This window comes from Dermacentor andersoni, chromosome 3, assembly GCF_023375885.2.
Source record: "Dermacentor andersoni chromosome 3, qqDerAnde1_hic_scaffold, whole genome shotgun sequence".
Classification (NCBI taxonomy): Eukaryota; Metazoa; Arthropoda; class Arachnida; order Ixodida; family Ixodidae; genus Dermacentor; species Dermacentor andersoni.
Window position 1 is genome coordinate 20,439,833 of NC_092816.1, and position 21,311 is coordinate 20,461,143.

Here is a 21,311-nt window from a genome sequence, read left to right on the forward strand (position 1 = left end):
CACCTCCCAGTGATTAGCCCCTAACTGCCGTGACAAATTAATAAATTTTTTTTTTATAAGTGCAAAAAAAAAAAAATGAAAGGAAAACAGCGAAATTCATTGCACATTCAAGAAACTAAACACGTCCGCACGTGCCAAAATTGCCAAAAATTCATGTAGAGTTAACTCGTCATTTGTGCTAGAGGAGGCTCACTGCGATAGCGAGTTATCTCGTCATTGGCTGTTAAGGAGTTAATAAAAACTAATTTTGAACGCCATGGTCAGCCATGCTGCAGAAGCTTGAAGTGACAAGGAAATGTCATACCCGCCATATTTTGGACATCACTCATTACAAGAAGCACAGATGAGAGCAACTTCACATTCTTCTTCTTGGCAAACAAGGCTAGTAGAAGTTATATAGCGTTTAACAATCCTAACCATAAAATGTGATCTCACTGTGAAACATGAGCCGAAACAAAGCAGCAGTAAGCACAAAATAATTTGTTACAGTTTTTAGGAGAAGAACACATGTCACTGTACAAGGTGCCTTTGATTTGTCATCCTGGGGTGCCCAGGGATGCCCAAGGTGCTGCGCTTGCAGCTAATGAGCACTGGTGTACACAATGCCTCAGGCAGTCCTGAATATAGTCCAGGATGACAAATCGAACAGACACGCGCACACCACTTACAGATCATGAAACTATACGGGTAACCCAGCATTAAGTAAGAGTTTCAACAAATGCAATTCAGCTAGAAGATAAATAATGCATGCATTTCACTCACCCACATAAATGCTTCTAGTCTCACTTTGCTCATCACTTTCAAGATGCCTACATGGGCACCAGGACTAGACTCCTCAGGGCAGATTATCCTGCAAGCACAAATAGCCATGTTCACTCCTCATACGCATTAATGCTGATATATGAAATCCAGTCATTCATAGTGCCCCAACCACATGGGCAAATTAAGTACCACTTTGAGCGGGTGTCACTAGGCAGTAGTATCACTTGAAGGCTGTCGCATGAGAAAGTTTAGAGACACGTGCTGCAGAATTCACTCGAAGGGGAGTGCATTGTATGAGCACACCTAGCTTAGTCCAACTTCCTCAAGCTACACAATTTTAATTACAGCAGTTACAAGAGTAAACAAGAACAGCACAAAATTAATAGATTGGCATTTTTGCACAAGTATTGTGTATTTACTCATGCAAGGCCCGCGGCCAATTTTGGAGTGCTAAAATTGAGGAAAAGAGGCTTCACCGAGTGTCACAAACATGACGTGCCTGCATAGCCTCGGAGATCGCAGTGGTGCGCCTTTGCAATCTCGGAGGCCACGCCCATATGCTGGTTTTTTTGCAAGCAACTAGTGGATGGCACCAGTTACTGACATTCCAACAATGGAATCGTCCTCGTCGCCACATCCCACCAAATCCCTATCACGCACATCCAGCATAAACTGGCTGGAGGCATAGATCGTGTGTGCTTCAAATGTGTTGGCTGTGCTGAGGCATGTTGTCAGTCAGGTTTAGCTGCATCATGCTTCTGGCTGCATGTGCACAAATTTTGAATGCCTGGCATGCAGTTTCGTTTGATAACATCGTCAAGAGCCTTCAAGGCAACGGGAATCTCAAACATTAATGGATGACATGATCAGCTTTGGAACAGCGCCGACGAGGTGTACTCTTCAAACGTTAATGGCAGCAGAAGCAATGAGAACAACTGAATACATGTTCATAGTCGTTCGCCAGTGGTTGCATAATGCTTCATTGTAGTCTGAGCACAGTTCAAGGCTTCAATGAGTAGTCATAAACATGCCTCGAGTAAAACGCGCACCCTGTAAAATAAACGGAAAGAAAGTGAGGGCCTTATACGAGCAAATATGGTATTCAAGCACTGTTTGTTTCAGTCATCAAAATAAGTGTACTGCACTTCCAACGCACAATTTAAGCCACTGATCTCTACTACAGAGAGCCGGATAGCGCATCGAGTGCCCTCGACTGAAGCCAGCCTTGTCCCAGAAGTTGGCGCTTCACAACTTTGCAGCAGCACTTTGGGTGCATGGGAGTTTAGCATTTGTTAATTTCTTTGCCTAAAATAGCTGCTTCTTGTGCCATAGACTACTGTAGCAAGCCCAAGAAGTCTTGAGAAGACGTCCAGAATTTTTCATCGCAGCGCCGACAGCGTTCGTGATTGAGGAAACCCTTTATGTAAGGAAAAGAACTATCGCATACGGGTTCACATTATCGTAAAAGTTCTTACCGGACACGCAGAGACAAGAACACAACCTAAAACACAGAAAACCATGAAGAAAAATTGGTACATCCACAATACTATCTGACTGCATGTACTAGTAAGTGCAGTATAAACACTGCTTCTGGGACAACCTGCTGCACGGCACTGCGCTTCTGCTGGCTTCACCTGCACCTGGCTCAGCGAGCAGCAGCCAGCAAAACACAGTAGAGATCAGCGATTTAAGCAGTCACCGTCACCGCATTTTGCCCTGCAGCTAATTAGACAATGGCTCCGGTGTGCAAGGATATTTTTGCCCAAGCCGTTTATGCAAATGCCACTTAATGTTTTTCACAATAAAAAAGCTGTAATTTACAAATGCTAATAACTGTTCCATGTGCTTTTGTAGCACTTTTTGTAGCATCCAATCACTATTGCTCTTAATTATGTGTGAAACTTTGTTTTACCATGTAGTAATGAGCCATCAAAATAGGACTTGCTCAAAGCAACATTAGCCTGCATTTCTGATAGATGTTTTGCAACTTAAGCTACAAAAAGGCAGCTCACATACAAGCACATTTGTTACCATGCACTGCCTACTGACCAAATCTAAAAGCACCATTACAGGAACCCAGCACTATTTTGGCACAGATCAAATACTGACTGAGCACAAGGATCTTCTACACTCACTACAACTGCAACTTGGACTATGCACGGTATACTGCAGCTAACAATATCAACAACATGGTAGTTAATGCCATGACACAATGGACATGCTGTGTACTTACTCATCAGGGTAAGGAGGTTCAGGAAAATCCACAGTGCCACACTCGTGAGCTGCTAATGTTACTCCAGCTATGTAAGGGCCCTGGGGAACAGGAACAATAGGTTGTACAATGCAAACCACTATTACCTAAATATGATAAGAGACATGCACAAAAAGGTCTGGCAGATTATGGAGATGGGTTTGCACAAGGCTCACCCTACAAGCGACGGTCAGAAAAGGACACGACGCTCCTCCACTCTGCAACGCACAAAGGCGCTACAGCAGGGTTCATCGACTCTCCGATACAGCACAGAGAAGGCTCCAGAGTCAGATCGCGAACAAGCAAGGGTTTATTCACCCAAGATACAGCACAGTGCGACAGTCACGGCGCTTACGGGCAAAGGCCCACTGCAAGATCAATCGAATATGCACGCCCGCTGCACTAGGGCTAACCAGGAAGCAGTCCACCAAGCACGCGAACAAGAAGTCATGGGAGCAAAGGTCCCATGTAACCACCTCATTGCAAGCCTGTGAGCATCTGCCGAGGCAACGAAGCGCTAAGTGCAAGAGAGCTTGGGTGGAGAGGGCACCCGCGGGCCGCCACTCGGGAGGTCAATCAGGGCACGTCCCAGAGACACTTGCTCGCACGGTGCCTCGATCCCGAGAGGGAGACGCGCGGTTTGCGCAGGAGATAAGCTCTGGTGCGCTAGCCGTGTCCGCCATGTTGCCATTACGGTGGCGGTTCCTGGATATCAAGCTAAGCACAACACGTGAGCTGGGGGATGAGGCGCGGGAATGCAACTAGATCCCCACAAGATCTAACAAAATGGGAAGACAGAGCATCTGGATACAGCTATAGCGTTGTGTTCTGCAATCTCAGGGACTATTACGTGGCAAAATCAGAGTTGTCAGACAGAAACACACTCACAAGTTGCACAGCTATAAAGTGGATGCAATGGGATATGAGCACATATAAATTCCACCTACAAAACTAAAGTAAGATTAGTGTACATAGCCACTCAGCGTTACTGGAAAATTCAAATGCCAGAGGAGGTGTTTCAGTCTGCCTCATAGCTAGTTATGGCATGAATATGTACCATGGTCCCTGGCCTTAGGATTCAGAAGCTTAAATAATGAGCATGTTGAGTACAGCCTTCATCAAAAGTTTCCAAGCAACTTGCTCCAAAAGTTACAGTACCTGTTGCCAGGCTCTGCTGCATGGCTGTAACATGCCTGTAACATACACCGAGGTCCAGGAGAGAGAGCGACACTGTTCCCAAACTCCATTACACATTCCCAAACTCTGGGCCTGTGAGCCAAATTTTTACATTCATGCCAGTACATGTTAAAAGTGGCTTCAAAACTTCATAAACAAAGTTGGTATGGTGGACTGCATGGCACAAGCGTCAGAAAAACTAACGTGAAGACAGCAAGCACTTAGCAAGGAGGAGGATGCAGAAGAGCAAATGCAGGCTTGTCACCTAGCGCTCACAACATAAACATGACCAAGCTTGAAATTTTATGATACACAATCTTGTACATTTCATCCTTGCATAGCCCCAAATCCACAGAGGCAAAGCATGAATTTCGTCAATAAAGCAGTCATTATTTCATCACTTTTTGCCTCGACAAAACAAAATATATTTGGTACAATGTGTACCTACCAGGTATAACAGAAATGTGTGTAGACCTGTCCCCAAGCCAACAGAAGACAGAACTCCAAGGCCCACCCAATAGGCACACCAGAGCATTTTCTTCTCTACGAACAGTATGTACTGCAGAAAAAGAGGCGAAATAATCACCCACGATGCCAACCATTCCTACACACATTCCATAAAAAAAAGCAAAACAATACACACTTTGCACACCTCTTGCACAACGATATACACTTCAGACTAATAAAACAGAACGAAGTGCCTTAAATAGAAAAAAAAGTGAGCAATGCTCCATTTTTTAGTTATATATCTGGCCCATTGGTATGTTAGTAACATGTCCGAGACAAAACTGAGTCACTACATTGTTCCAACTTCCTTGCCCATAATACTGCTGCAGAAAATTGCATCATAAATAGGGGTAATCTCATGTTTGACTGCTTCTAGTGACAAGCAAGCCACTAAGTGTGCTCCAAATATTGTGGAAAGTCAAATGCAACAGTTCCAACAGTCTCATTTTTGCCACTGTGCTTACTTCCATTAGCCCCCCTAAAGCTGTACCAATATTGCACCAAAGGAGGAGGAAGGGTGTTGCTTGCTGCAGGCGGACCTAGCCTTGCGAATATTGCTGGCAATCGATCTACCTGAATGCCAGCGATCAACTGCAATATGGCCTCAAACATTTCGCAGTCCAACTAACAACACCAGGTATCAACAAGTTGACACAGAAACCAATAGATTGCACATGTTCCAAACCACGATAGCCTGCACAGCTCACCATTCACTTCCTAACCCTGCATCGGCTCACCATTCACTATGGAATATTGAACACTATACAGTTATGTAAACAGTTGTGGCTCCCTAGATAGCCATGTGTTGGCTAATACTAGAACACATCCTGCAAGTCCAATCACTTAGCCCTCGCAACAATACAAAGTACATGCAGACCCTATGCATGGTGAGAAAAACTACCTAGAGGACCAGTGTACAATATATTGGGCACTTCCCTGGACACACCAAAAAGCTGAAACATTGCAATTAAAAAAAAAAGTAAAGGTGTGGTAAAAAGTGAAAACACAAAATACTTAGTGCCAGGAAAGCTCAAGAGTGCTTACAATTCGTGTAGTTAAACTTTGGTTTTCAGCAGTAATTCTAAGGCACAGACCAAGGAATATTTTCGGGCAAGAATTTCCCAAAATGTACAGTAATGAACAGGCTACAATTTTTTCATGCAATGACATTTTTCTCCATGCCTTTGCCTAACACTCTTTTCTCAGCATGAATGATTGAAAGATGAGCAATAAAAGCAATGCATTGGCCATTTCTGTCACAGCTTTAACAACATTAATGCAAAGCTTATACAAGGGCTGCCTACCTTTTGATGAGATCCTTCAATGTAGTAGGCAATAGTGCATAGAAGGAACACTAACAATGCAGCCATGACTTGTTTCCTATGCCGCCACAGCCTGCATGGAAGTACAACATTGTCTACACCAACAGCCAAACAAGATAAAACACAATAGCAAACACAGATTATGCACAATTAGAGAAGACAATTGGGCTATTTGGTGCTTATTGCAGACTTCAGACATCATTAACTAGTGCGAAAAAGTCATCGGACAACAGCAAGAAGCTCACAGGACAGAACACTAGACTTCAATTGAATTTTTACTACAAAGAAACATAGGATTCATGGGATGCACAGAACCTAGATGCAAGAAAGCAACGTTCATTCTTCCCACTCCCCCCCCCCCCCCCCCCTTCTAACACAGGAGCAATTAGAACAAGTCGATGGAAAGGTTATTTTCCAGATACAAACAATCTTTCTTGGCGAGAGTCAGGGCCACACCTATCACCCGCTTTTTTGATTACAACACGCTTCGAATATTTTTCTATCGGCCTGTCTCTGGAGCCACCCGAGCACACAGGTGCTTTGAAACTGCACGGTGTATGAGCACGTATGGCAATGATCAGCCACATGACCACCAGCCACTAAGGCACTGATATCTGCCCCATGTTCCCTCAAGGGATCCTTTAAACACCGACCCGTTTGGCCAATATAGCACTTGGCGAACGATAGCGGAATCATGTAAAACACAGCCACATGGCAGTCAACAAGGTGTGTGGCATTCTTTTTCAAACAAGCGTCAGTATGTTGACTTTCATTCATCATGTGGCAAATTCTCAATAGTTTTTGTGGTGCCGTGAAAATGACCAGAACACCCAACTTTCCCGCTACCTTCTTGGGGCGGTGCATGTATGGCACCAGCACTGGGCACACCTGGTGCTATTGTTCAAATCAATCAGTGGGCTGTCGGTGTTGCTGGACCTCATAAATTAGGTTCTCAGCCAGAGCACACACACTATCGCATCTTCAGGGAATCCGGCACTACGCAGTTGACAAGATCTCCTAGATCCCTAAATTAGATTCAATGACAGCCTACTTTGCTGGACGTATTGTCCTCGATACAAAAAGTATCTCCTTAACTATAATTTGGCTCATTCTATAGTGAGAAGGGGAATAGCGAGGAACTGCCTCCGAGCCGCTTTGTAGAAATCCTGGGAGCACCAGGTGGCCTGTAACATGCAATACCAGGCTAGTCGACGAGAGGGTATTGGCACGGTGCTATATCACCTTCGCTCTCACTCTCAGAAGCCTGTTTTATCGGGATGTTCCTTGTCCATGCACGCTCTTGCCTGCATTCTAACTGTGCCTTGGCGAGGCCAAATCAAAACACGCCAAGCATCCTAACATGCTCGCTTGCCCACGAGGCATTCACAACTACAAGGACCGTGCAGCAGCATTCAGATGGACATTAACGCTTTCGCATTCACAACTCATAAAAAGTGCTTAGGTGTCAGACTTTTTTTAAGCCTTCATGTACAAAAACAGCCCAAATATGTGAGACCTCCAACGTCATACTGATACCATGGTGAACAGTGCACACAAAAGAACAAGGAAGAGCGAACATGTGTGCTCACTACTATGAGATGACTTGTGGAATAAGCCTGAGGGTGCAAGCATTGGCCATATTCGAGAACTGCCAACATTTTAACTTTGCTGCTTCATAGCGAACTTCCAAGGGAAGCTAAACGTCTAAAAAGAAAAAGTACGCATCAGATCCTGTCTGGCCCCTGTGCTGCATGACTTGCTTCTAGCACAGTGCAACGAAGACCTAGACGCCAACCTAAGGGAGTCAACTGTGTCCAAGGTGTGCAGGTATGGAGACGACTATCATGCGACCTTCTCACTGGATGCAATCATTTGAATATACAGAACTTATTCAAGGCATTTAGAAAACAGTCTCTCAAGCCTCACAAGAAAAAAAAAAAAAAAAAAAAAAAGAGGGGGGCTTGTGAACTTCAGTTCTTAGATACAGTATGTAGGTCATCTTACAAAGTGATCACATATGCTGGAGGTACACCCCAACGCTCCAAGAAAAGCCTGCTCCTTAATTCTTCAGCACATTCCAAGCTGATCAAGCGGGGGATTTCCATTACCACTTTCAAATGCACACTATACAGGTCCTGCCACCATCAGATAAATGTAACCTTCGAAACACAAGTGCCATGCTTCCCATATATTGACTTCCCAAATGAACTCCTACACAGCTCAGCAATGACTTCGAATCAGCATTCACCAAGGAACCATCAAAAAGTAAAAAAAGCAACGTCTCTCATGCATTTCTGTAATACCATGTAGTCATAAAGCCTCCCAGAGAGTAAAAAAAAATAATAAGTGCAGGTGCGCAGTTCTATTTTTTTATTCAACCAAACTGCTTAACTGCACTGTGCAAGCCTGTAAATTGGTAAGAATCAGCTCATGTTGCAATAAAAACCACAGAAATTGTTTTAAGCAATGCTGCAAAAAGAACACATATGACATGCCCTCATCTGCAGAAAATTTTATATGGGACAAATTGGTAGGTGCATTAATGGCAGACGCATCACTAGCAAATATGTATGTTTTCCGGTTTTTGATCAAGTGCTCAGCATAAAGAATTTTCGGGACCACCACGCACTTGTCCAAATATGGGAAACATACACCATCCACAAAAATGGATGGCACACCTTCATAAGCAAGTGTGCTGCATTTCATAGGCTGCATCCTAAACTGCATCCATAGGCTCTTTGACAAATAGTTTTTAAGTATCCCGAACAATAAAATAGCTTCCTTTGACGAGTGACCGTTACCACCACATCATGTCTATAAATTCATGTACTCATTTTCAGCTGATGCATTTACACAGGCCTTTGATTCCTTTTCTCTTAACATGTTTACAAAGTGTCTTTTTGAAGATTTGTAGTACATTAGTCTTGTGTTCCTTGCTTGAGCATTCTTGGAGACCAATGACCACATTTGCTTTTAACCACTTTCTTACGTGCCACTTTTTACTGGTAATAACACCTGTCAAGTAATGCAACTGTTCACCGTTGATTGCCTCTTTGTGCCTTTTTCTTTTTTTTTAATGGTGCATTCTTTCCAGATAATTCCATGTTATATAACACCATCATTGATAGGCAGCTCATCTTCTTTGTATTTCTTTCTTGTCAACACTGTTTGCTACGGTACATGCAAACCAACTAGCCTGATTTCCTACTCTCATAGAGCCATGCTGTCATTGGCAGTGCAACCTGGGCATGGGATTCTAACATGACACTTTATTTCTTTGAGGAAGTCACAAATAGAGTTCAAAAGTAACAGACAACTAGCCTTAACTAATTTAGTGTCCCCTTAAGCCTGTATTCAAATTTTCTGCAAATCGTAATGTCAGTGAGGGATGCAGAAAGAGAGAGGATGTTTGCTCACCTGACACCCATGTCAAGGGCAAGCACAAAGAGCTCACTGAAGAAATAGCGCAATGTCATGATGGGTCTTCGCCAGAGCACCAGGCTCTTGCGGTCCACACAGCCAGCCAGCAGCTCCATGCGCAGGGCCTCCTTTTGCGAGCTGGCGGAAGAGGCCAGGCCTCCATTGGCCACCCCACCTAGGGACTCGGACGTCTTGCGCTGGCGCACTGCCAACTCTACCTTGGTGGAATCACTTGCATCGGCTGCCATCTGGTCCTGGTCCCACTTTTCCAATCGCTTCACCTGACAGGGCCCATAAACATGCACACTAAGCTTATCCACCAGACAGTAGGCAACATTTTATAAACACTTACTGAAAGAACAGGTAGCGATATAGCCAAATATTACTGCACAATGGATCAGGCCAAGAACAAGCAATGTGAGGAAGACTGCAACGTTTCATCGGACAGAAGAATAGCTAGACCTATTTCACGATGGTAATTGTGCATGCACAGTGGCCCTGCCAGCACCATGAGAATGGCACCATAGTACCTATTTTCACTGCTTTTCTGCTGCACTCGCGTTCAAGGCAACATTGAGGGAAACACACAGGAGAACACCATTGTGTATGTTTCCAGTCAATTTTGGAGAGAAGTTTGGGGGCACATCTCGACTCCACTCCTATAGTAGAATCTTCTAATGCGATTAGCATTCTTCGGGAGCTTCACCCAGTTTGCGGTATGTCTGGTTGTCCTCGGCTAATGTCTTTCATGTAAATTTGGGTCACTGGGTAGTCCATGGTCTAATAGGTAGAGCATTGGGCTGCTGTGCCAAGGGAGCTGGGATCGAAACCAACCAATGGACCAATTTGGGTAAGTGGCCCTGGGTATGTGACACTGGTTATGTGCTGGGAAAGGCCTTTCTTTGTTTATAGGAAAGGCCCTTTCTTTACCCATGAATTGCCGGTCAACAATTGTTTGCAGTTTTTGGATGTTAACATTAAGCATTTAGGAGGGCGTGTCTGCTGGATGCATCTTCCCAGGACAAAGAATTGCTTCCTGATGGCTCCATAACAAGACTTAAAAGGGTTATCAACTCGCTTTGCCTAGAATCTGCTTAGATTAAGTCCTGTGCTCACATGGTTTGGGGCAGCTTTAGCATTCAGATTGGCAGACATGAAAAGGCAGGCTTCCCATACTCTGTCATATCTGCAGTGGCAAAGACCCTATTACGAAAAATGAAAGAAAGAAAACCAGTTACAAGCCAGGACAAAGGCAACCACAAGTGGTCCCCTATATGCACCACATGGCACATAGCCTGAAAAAGGTTGTGGTCAGGTATGAACTGCCTGTTGTATTCTCAGGCCCAAGAAAGCTGAGTGGATTATGTGCACGCATCGAAAGGAAGCAGCAGCTCCAGTGCGATAAGAAGCATGGCAAGCCCTCTGTGGACTGTGCCGCTGGTGTTGGGTATAAAATCCCACTGACATGTGGGCAGGTCTATATTGACCAAATGGGCTGGTGTATCAATGATAGAGCATGGGAGCACCGTAAATTGTTAGGAAAGAGAACTAAGTCGAATTTGCCCCTTCACTGCAATGAGTGCAAGTCTGAGCCGGCGCTTGGTGATGAGTATTCGAGGCAGAAGTCTCAATAAGTTGGCACATGAGGTACTGGAGGCCTTTCTTATTGGTAAAAAAGCCAGAGCATGTTGCAGTGACTCATCGGTTGCACTACAAAGAAAGCAAATTGACTTCATGCAATCTTTTTTAGGATCATAAGGACTTAGTAGGGAACTGCTAGGTTTGACATGATCAGTTCTGCTCGGTGTGTTTGGTCAGTTGGTTTTCTTAGGCACTGTAAGTGTTCCTGGTCGTTGTTTTATTGCTTTGTTGTACTGTTGATTTTGTTTGGTTGTTTTATTGTTTTTGACTATGCTATTGCTATGATCATGTGACTCTGCTTTTGCTATGATTATCTGGCATCGGTATTACTAACATATTCATCACTGGGCTTAGGTAACAATAGATGTAAAATCCCTTGGAAGATAGAAGGTGCATGTGGCCTTTGGAATTTATTGGTTTTTCCTTGACGGTTGGTTGCGATAATGCCGAGTGTGCGATGGTCATGTGACAGAGTGCCCTTTCTAAATTAGAGCCCCATTCTGTCGAATAAAGAGTTGGTAGTACAGCCTCATTCCTGTCTTCTTGTACGTTTCCTGTGTGCGTCTTTTTTGGCAGGTTTTTTCTCAATCTTAATGTGCTGCCAACTTGGGTCACTGGGTAACGTTCCAGTGGATATGTGCCATATGTGCCGCTCTTCAATGAACCCCTTTTATGCCAACTTGGGTCACTTAGAACTAGGTCATGTGCAAGTTCTTGTTGCCCATGGGTAACAAGCTCACTATGCAGAATGCCCTCCTAGCACTGGCTATGTGCCACTGGTAAGGACACTTAACAAGTGCACTATTTACATGCCCATCATATGATCAAGTGCGAATTGCATTAATGTTGCCAAACATATCATGGTTATAACACGACACATCATAGTTATAATAACAGTGGAAGCAAAAGAATATGCCATGCAACTCTCCTCGGCAAACTGGCATAGATTCTGCGACTCCTTCAGTGGCCACCAGGATACAGCCAAGAAGTGGCACATCCTCAAAGCTATCCTGGACCCCATCAAAACCAAAGAAGAAGGACACAGGGAGAGCGGTTACTACACACCTACCCAGGTCGCGAGCAAAACCTCATTGACGCCATCAAGACCAAGTGCTATGGAGATCCCGCTCCCACACAACCATGTACAACATCCTACACAGGACAACCCAACCCACTAATGGATGAACATATCACAGAAAATGAAATGACAGCAGAAAATGAAATGAGAGTGGCCATCGCAGCCACCACCCGTAACACAGTGGCGGGCACGGACCGCATCACTAACTCCATGATCAGAAACCTCAGCGACAAGTCCATTGCCATGCTCACGACATTTCTCAACCAACACTGGGAACAAGGTACGGTGCCGGTGATGTGGAAACACACACGAATAATCATCATCCCCAAACCGGGCGAGAAATTGGCAGTTGAAAATCTCAGACCCATCTTGCTCACGTCCTGCCTTGGCAAGGTGTATGAGAAAATTATAAACACGTGACTACAGAGACACCTAGACGACAACAAATACCTGCCGGACACCATGTTCGGTTTCTGCACAGGCCTGTCCACACAAGACATACTACTCCAAATCAAGGAAGAGGTCCTCAGCAACGTTCCCCGCAGCAAAGAACACATCCTTCCAGCAAACGACATCAAAGGGGGCTTTCGACAATGTCAGCCACCAAGGAATCCTAGATGGACTCGTGAACACCAACTGCGCGGAGCAAACGCACAAGTATGTTCAGAGCTTCCTGAGCCACCGCATGGCAGAGCTAAAGATGGGGGAGTTCCAGACTCCAGTGTACCGCCTTCCCAACAAGGGCACACCACAAGGAGCTGTCATCTCACCCACACTCCTCAACGTCGCCATGATCGGCCTCACAAGCAAACTGCAGGACATAAAAGTTCTTCGGCATGCGATCTATGCAGACAACATTCCACTATGGACCACAACAGTGCCCTTATTGAAAAAGATGAACAGCTGCAAACTGCAGCTCACCTCATCCAAGAGCATGTCAGTCAACGGGGACTGCAATGCTTCCTCAAGAAATCTGAGCTCCTACGAGTCTGGCGAGGTCGGGATAAACACACGGTCCCCACAGACCCAACAAGAAAACTAAGGTGCACCTCGACGGGTGCGTAATACCAGAGAAGCCATTGCTCAGGGTGCTGGGCATGTGGCTGCAGTCCAACCAGCAGGCCGCACACATGCTTGCCCTCTTCAAATCCAGTGTTGAGGTGATATCACACATGATCTCCCGCGAAACATCCAAGAACAGAGGCATGAAGGAAGGGAACATCCTCCGACTGGTCAGAAGCCTGGTGGTGAGCAGAATCACATACAGCCATCTCACACACACATCTCACACAGTCCGAGATGAAACAAGTCGACCCGCTCTTGAGGATGGCTTTCAAGACCGCTCTCCGCCTGCCAACGAGTACATAAACTAAAGAATTATTGGCGCTAGGGTTACACAACACTCTCAGTGAACTGACAGAAGCCCTTTACGTCTCACAATAACAGAGACTTGCGCAGACTCGCATGGGCCGGTAGGTCCTACAAGCCTTGGGCTTCCATGCTATAACAATACGAACCCAAGAAACCAGCTCGATATGTCGTCATGTCCAGGACAGCTATCACATTACCTCAACACCATGCAACATGGACCCCAAACTACACTCCGGCAGGAGGACAGCAAGGGCCCAGTACATGGAGAAAACATTCAGGTTCCATACCACAGCTTGTTTTACGGACGCCGCCATGTATGGAACAAAGAACAAGGGTGCAGTGGCAGGAGTATGCGGTCGCCAAGGCCATGTTACTTCCGCTCCATCGACCCACCCCTGCATGATCACCGAAGCCGAAGAACTGGCCATTTCATTAGCCATCCGCAAAAGCCAACACGCAAACGAACCACTGACGATCTTCACGGATTCCGAGCAGGCCTGCCGCAACTTCCTACAGGGAAGAATCGGAAGACCTGCTGCACAAGTCCTAGCCCAAATATTCAAGGAGCACACCGAGGACATCACCACCCAAACCATCATCTAGATACTGGGCCACACTGGCATCACGAGTAACCTGCAGGCTGACAGAGCAGCTCGAGGATTCTTGCATAACCGAGCACTCATCACGCCAGCTGCAGAAGACCCAGACCCTGTCGACCTCGAGTATTCAGCCATCATGAACTACCAGAGAGGGAGTCGCTTGTGATATGCACCACCCCATCAAAATCTAAAGACAGAGGACGCCGCTGCCTGGCACAGGCTCCAGACAGGCACTTACACGAACCTACACATATTACATTGCATGCACCCCACAGCTTACAAGGACCCTGGTGCGTAGCCCGTGGTGCGGGGCCACACCAACCCTATACCACATTACGTGGGAGTGCACGCTAGAACACCATGACTCAAACACCACAAGGAAGCAATGGGAGGCACTGCTGTCCAGCTTGGCCCTCGATGACCAGCTCAAACTGATTCAGAGAGCTGAGAAGATGGCAAGAGCCTGCGGAGCCCTGGAGTAGGTGCCCCGGCCATTATCGATTATTCTTATTATTCTTTTAATAAAGTTTATCTATCCTATCCTATTACAGCTGCCCTTCAGCCTGCTAAGGAGTGCTACTACCAACATCTTTTGTAACAGCATAGTGTAGTGAAACTCACTGCAAAAAGCATCTATTGCAGACACCCTTGTTCAGGAAAGTACAAAACAACACTTCCCTTAATTTGAACTTGATACTACATGCAGAATTAGCGCAACATAAGGAACTACAACAGCCTAAGCTTTCCCTGCAGTCATGTACCACTGACAGCCTTTCAATATACCACAGACGGACAAGAAACCCAATTACACATGTTAAATTAGCAACATCAACTGTATGGCTACAAGTAAGATGATGAGCACAGCTGTTGTCATTGCTTCCCTGCAAAATCGGTTTAAGACAAAAACCCACGAGAACGATTTTGTGTGCGACAGCAACGAGCGGTGGCTTCAAATAACGAAACGGGCTGTTACGCGAACAGATTGTTCGATCCCTTGGTTTTGGAAATCTAGAATTTGTCGCTCTTTGCCCATAAATGCTACGAGTGACTAGTCAATAGCGCGAAGCCGGCACTGGATGTACATCGGTCAAGTACTACCCACTGCCGCACGAAACAAACGACCAAATTTGGATATGTGCAAGGATAAGAACCTATTGCAAGACCTTCAGAAATATTTTATGCTGCTTTTCACAGCAAAACACATCAACTTCAATTAATAAAGCAGATGTCCCGCTAGTTACAGCGCGTATTTGCTGCCGTCATACTGGCAACAACAGGGAGACGTCACTCAATGTTAGCGCTCACATGGGGTTCGACTTTAGGCAATGAGCGAACGTGGCAGCTATATCCATCATATCGCTTGTCATGCTGGAGATTGCTTGCATGGGGCTTACACTTTATCGTACGAGTACTGCTATATGTACAGGCACAACTCGCCACAACAAGTATGAATTGTTCACAATACAGAAAGGGCTGAATTTCCTTCAAGCTAACTTTGCATGCCAAATGTTCCATCAATAATGCAGGCCGATATGAAAGGGAACGCCCAACTAGTGTACTTAGGGTGAAAAAATTTCCAATGTAGCACTTTTAATTATAGCAAGCATCATTCAATTCCCATTCTAATCCATACTTTCACAGTTATTGTTTGAATGATGGTTAGGTGTTCTACTTCGTCCCCCTGTATGTCACCACCCGTGAAGACGGCATTGACACCTAATTGCGATTCAACACTAAGTTCAAGTTTAATCCACTGTCTGATTGACAACCTTTAAGTCAACGAGCAAGAAGCTCGAATGAACAAGAGTGCAACTGCAGACATCACAGAAGAATAAATGTCAGTTTTTTCAAGCTCATAACAAAGTAATGCATTAATTCAAAGCCTTAGAAATCAGGCACATGGAAATTAACAACAGGTAACCTCACTCCAATAGAGACAGCATAATGGCACACCCTTTTCATACTTAAATCACAGACTTTTTAGAAGACTCGTGACGGGCGAGTTACAGAGGCTGTCGTTAGGCCATGCACAAAATCCGAAATAAAAGGTCGACGGCTGAGACGTAGACGGCGAAAGGACAAACGCTAATTTGCGTTCCAGTAGCCTTCGTCTGTACTAGTCTTCCTACGATATGGATATGTGTGTTATGTGCAGGCGTTGCGACGAGCTGCGTACGAAACACTCTAGAAGCAAATTCAGTCTCCTGTAGCCAAAATTTGTTTACAGCAATGACTAATTACGGAACAATTCAAAGAACAGTCGCAATACACCGCTCTACGTGTCATGGCCATCACCGGCAATTGCTTCCTCCCAGTAAATCCAAGTAGTTGCTCCATCGGCCCAATATTTCTGTTTTCAACGTGTGTGACCTAAACAATCAATTTCCTGACACTAGACGGCCGATTAGTACCCAAATCAGTCTTTCATGCACTAACTGCGGTGCTCTCCAAGCACGGCGCATCACGACCGTAACGATCTACGGAATAGTCGCACGTGATGCGCAAGGTCATCAACGGGGCCACTCGAGACGAATACGAGCATTTCGCGGCGACCATCAATGCCGAAGGTGAGTGCTGCTGAATGTGACACAAATCCGATTCATTCAATCACGCCATGTGACGGCGTGTTGGGAGTGTACTACGCGGTTACCGACAACGCGAGCGAGGAGCGGCCAACGACACCGGGTCAGTCACCTTCCGGTAGAGCTAAATCACATCTGCTCTAACAATGACATTCGAGTTTTGTTCTATTCTGCTTCTAGCTCATACTTACTAAAGGAGGATTTACCATGGCGTATTGCGATACGCAACGAAACATCGACGCTGTGCGTATACCGCTAGAAGAAACGTTCTGCAATCGCCACGCTGCGCACGACACTGTGGGTATGAGCCCACGGTCCACTAAGCCCTAGGCACACCAGCGCGTGACTACAACGAACGGCGCGATCACAGCGTGATCGCGACAAAGAGAAGCTCACCCGAGAACCGGAGCGCGCTACCTTGAACAAATTAAGGGGGAAGTAAGCATGCGCTTCAGCCAGAGTGATTTTACCTCAACTCAGCCTGCCAGCAAGAAGTCCCGAAATCAAGAAATCTTCAGAGTTGTGTCACATAACGACGAAGCTTCCTCACACGAGAGAACATTTCGGCACCACAACGCAGAGCGCTACAACACTTTTCTATGGCGACGTGGCAGACGACTTTTCTTTCCGGGCGGTGAACGCACAGATTCCTAAAGCGCGGTTTCGCAGCCAGCAGGAAAATCCCGCAAGTTTGCTCCGTGGAAAACAACGAATGGTAACTGCAACCAAATGAGAAGACGAAGAGTAGAGAAAAAGGACGCCACTCACAGCGCATTCACTGGTCCATTTGACGGTGACGCGATCACGCACGTAGCGTGTGCTCCGCTCCGACACACAGCGTCTGTGAAGTACTACAGCTGTTTTTACGGAAAGCGGCGGACCGAAAGAGCGAAACTATCGGCACAGGTGCACTTGCCGTAGCCGCGTTGCGCTGATATCACACCACGGCGACCACACATTCATTTTTATCATCCGTTCTTTCTTCTTTTACCCTATTAGCGCGAGCACGTGACATCCTTTATTCTAACGGAAGTTCTAGGGCGGCTACGCGCATGCTACGCCTGCGTATCCGAACGTGCCGGTGCGTAACATCCGCAAGTTTATCCGTCGCCAAGGCAGCGAGCGGCGTCTTTCGTTTGTCGATACCAGTCGCCGTTATCTCTTGCTGGAAGCTGATCTCTGATGCCTGTGTCGCTGGATCAGCAGTTCTAGCACTCCATAGCGATAAGATTTGAGTCCTAACCATTATTTATTTTAGTTTCAGTGAACAAATCTAAAATAAAGCATGCCGTGTCCAGCATGACTATTTAAACGCAATTAACTAGCAGATAAGATACAAACGCGCGTATTTAAGAGGTTCAGGCACGTCTTGTCCTTTCGGGATTTGACAAATTAAATAACCTATTATAGTTTTCTTTATCTTTTCCGGAGAAGAAGAAGCAACTGTAGCAGTGGCCGAGTCCACTCGACAGAGTATGCACAACCACTGGTATTCCCCTAGTTGAATGTCTAGGAGAGCGGAGTTCCTGTGTCGGCTGCCGCGTTGACGTTGAACACCGACGCAGAAAAATAGGATAGAGCGAAACTGTGTAATTCATCATACCAGGTGCGCAAAAACCATGCAGAACGGGACACCAAAACTGCCATATGCTGAAGTGGAACCTCCAATCAAATTGACCAGTCATGGAAAGCAGGCAATGACTTCATGCGTTGCGGTGTCTCTGACAGCGCTTTGACATGCTACTGACCATGTCTGCTTTCTTGCCGGACGATTTTATGCCTCGGTATTTCAGTTCTTGACGCAGCGCATCCTTAGTGAGAGACTTGTACTCCCGACGAATGGGCGCCCGTTTGTTTTTCGGGCCCATCCCTAAATATTAGAAATTGCAGCACTGATGGCTAAATGAGGCTCGGCGACGCGCCTCCGAGCTCATTATCTTTCTGTTGAAGTTTTCAAATGCTAGAGAACGGTCCTATGAAACAGTATTAAAGAGCACAAAGCATCGCGAGAAACAAAACGTACGCCCTGCTTCTCTGTATAGCACATTTTCCATGCATTTTCTATCAGCCGGTGCCTATGACTGGTGCTACCGGTGAATGAAAGAGCCTTGTATAAACACATCACTGATTCAAGCAAAACAAATTAGGTAGTGAAAAAAAAAAGCTTGAAAGGAAAACAGTGGCCATAGTTTTACTGGTTCAAGAAGTGAGTGTGTATTGTCAACGTCATGTAGGTCAGTGCTATTGTCTCATTACTCCCGCTAACGTTGGTCTTCGGAAGTTCACAACCAGCAACATTGTGAAAGCAAGAAACGGCATTTTGCAGCGTGATGTCCTGCCGGTAACTGAGCCGACGTCTGTGGTGTTCAAGTGGTCGTCTCCGATTATTCAAGCCCGCAAGCATGTATTCCATGGTTAGAGCAACATCCTGCAGAACTCTACTGCGCAACGTCGTGTCAACGACTGCCCGTTACTCACGACAGAGGTCCACTACACCCATCAATACTGTGATTATGTTTGTACCTCAGCAAGAAGCATGGGTGGTCGAGAGGATGGGAAAATTCTCGCGAATATTAGAGCCCGGCTTGAACTTGCTGCTGCCCGTGGTAGATCGCGTTCGCTATGTCCAGTCTCTCAAAGAAATAGCCATAGACATCCCGCAGCAGTCTGCCATCACGCTGGACAACGTGACACTCAACATCGACGGAGTTCTCTACCTGAAAGTGGTCGACCCGTACCGGGCGAGCTACGGTGTCGAAGACCCCGAATTTGCCATCACGCAGCTCGCGCAGACGACGATGCGTTCCGAGCTGGGCAAGATAGCCCTCGATAGTGTCTTCAAGGAGCGCGAGTCGCTCAACATTGCCATTGTTGACGCCATCAACAAGGCCAGCGGTGCCTGGGGCATCGTCTGCCTGCGCTACGAGATCCGCGATATCCGTCTACCACAGCGGGTCCACGAAGCAATGCAGATGCAGGTTGAGGCTGAGCGAAAGAAGAGAGCAGCAGTTTTAGAGTCGGAAGGAATCCGAGAAGCGGATATCAACGTAGCTGAGGGCCAGCGTCGTGCGCGCATACTGGCCTCAGAAGCGGAGAAGATGGAGCTCATTAACAAAGCGCAGGGAGAGGCTAATGCCACGCTGGCTAAAGCTGAAGCCAAGGCCAAGGCCCTTAGCAGAATAGCCGACTCCTTGCAACAACCAGTCGGTGGCAATGCCGCGTCATTTATGGTGGCCGAGCAATACGTGCAAGCCTTCAAGAGTCTCGCAAAGGAAGGCAACACCATCATCCTTCCTGCAAACACAGGTGACGTGTCGTCGTCTGTGGTCCAGGCCATGGCCATCTACAAGAACCTCGCACATCCTGTAAAAACAACGCAGCTAGAGACTGGAAACCAGTCCACAGATAGCTTGGCAGAGTACATAAGTGATGACGAGGACAGGAAAGATGTCATGGACTCCACGAAACGCCAGACATGAGACCTCACATTAAAGACTTCTGTTCTTGGAGCATCCTTGAATCCTAGTGTGACAACCTAAATTGGCCTTGGAATTTGTTATGAACAGCTGCGTTCAGAGCAAGAGTACAGGGACAAAGGTTTATTAATGATATTCTGTGGACGCACATGCACTTTGCAAACAGTGGTTGTACGTACATACATGTTGGCATGCCACTGGAAATTTTAACATTATTCGCCATCAGTATTAAGATGTGCAGAACTATGCATCATAATGGCTGCTTTGTATATTAAACTTATAATTGCTATCAGCAAAACTTGCTGGATGAAGCATGGTAGGGAAATTGTGCTGTACTTGGCACAAGTACACAGACAGTAAGGCACACACAATGCAGCATGTCTCCTTTATGTCTGCCCACTTCTTGAGTGTTTCACATTTTTTCCAAATATGGAACACCAACTTGTAATAGGCTTTATTTTAGGTATGTCGTTGCTATTGCATGCAAAGGGCGGTTATCTAGTCTGTCAACAGAGCTAGCACTATTTTACCCTAACTAAAAATTGGGATGTGCACAAGATGCATCAACTGCTGAGCAAAGCCAACAGTATGAAGTTTGGTCCTATCATCTTGTTTTTTACAGGAAATTTCTTGGACTGGTTATGTAGGACATACGTAATAAAAATTGTTAATTCATTTATATGAATAGCTACCTTTAACTGTCACCCTTATATTTCTACGCACATAGCCTCCACTGCTCTTGGCACGGAACATGGCACAGTGGTGCATCAGGGTTATGACATAGGACTGGTAGACGTCGGACGCAGTTTAGAGTCATGGCCAGCCTTCTGTTTGGAGGTTCCACAGATGTGCACTTCATGTCATTCCATGAGGTAGCAGTTGCCCTGCATCAGTGTAACCTATTTAGCTTAATACTTCTGTCTTCATTCACAATTCATTGCATCCTTAAAAAAATAGAGTTAACCGTTTAATCTTGCCGGGGCCTCCTAACTGAGGCCTCCTATGTAGTTCTAGTAGTTGGCGCGAATACAAGGAACTTGCAATGAGTATGATACATTTCAGCATGTTATGTAATAGTAGTAATTTTCCATATATCAATATGTAAATGTCTGCAAGTTGTATCTTG

At 45.8% G+C, this 21,311-nt stretch overlaps 2 protein-coding genes across 8 annotated transcripts in view; one reads left to right on the plus strand and one right to left on the minus strand.

The window, feature by feature from the left end:
* The window catches only part of Tango5 (Transport and Golgi organization 5), a 39,909-nt gene extending 21,109 nt beyond the window's left edge, over positions 1-18,800 (minus strand). The window contains exons 1-7 of one of the 7 annotated variants that reach the window (XM_055065521.2): positions 17,478-17,732; positions 13,226-13,398; positions 9,436-9,719; positions 6,001-6,091; positions 4,638-4,748; positions 2,996-3,075; positions 763-850 (exon numbers count right to left, since the gene is read on the minus strand). In XM_055065521.2, the coding sequence (XP_054921496.2) occupies positions 763-850; positions 2,996-3,075; positions 4,638-4,748; positions 6,001-6,091; positions 9,436-9,719; positions 13,226-13,237 (666 nt within the window). In that variant the 5' untranslated portion in view covers positions 13,238-13,398; positions 17,478-17,732. Of the gene's footprint in view, positions 1-762; positions 851-2,995; positions 3,076-4,637; positions 4,749-6,000; positions 6,092-9,435; positions 9,720-13,225; positions 13,399-16,900; positions 16,972-17,179; positions 17,406-17,477; positions 17,733-18,457 lie in introns of those variants that run through there. The other 6 variants (XM_055065520.2, XM_050168931.3, XM_050168947.3 and 3 more) reach the window with 6 other exon arrangements.
* A 160-nt stretch (positions 18,801-18,960) lies between these two features.
* On the plus strand, positions 18,961-20,864 carry Stoml2 (stomatin like 2). Its single transcript, XM_050168960.3, has one exon. The coding sequence runs from the start codon at positions 19,112-19,114 to the stop codon at positions 20,186-20,188; it is 1,077 nt and encodes a 358-aa protein (XP_050024917.1). The 5' UTR covers positions 18,961-19,111; the 3' UTR covers positions 20,189-20,864.
* Positions 20,865-21,311: the final 447 nt, after the last annotated feature.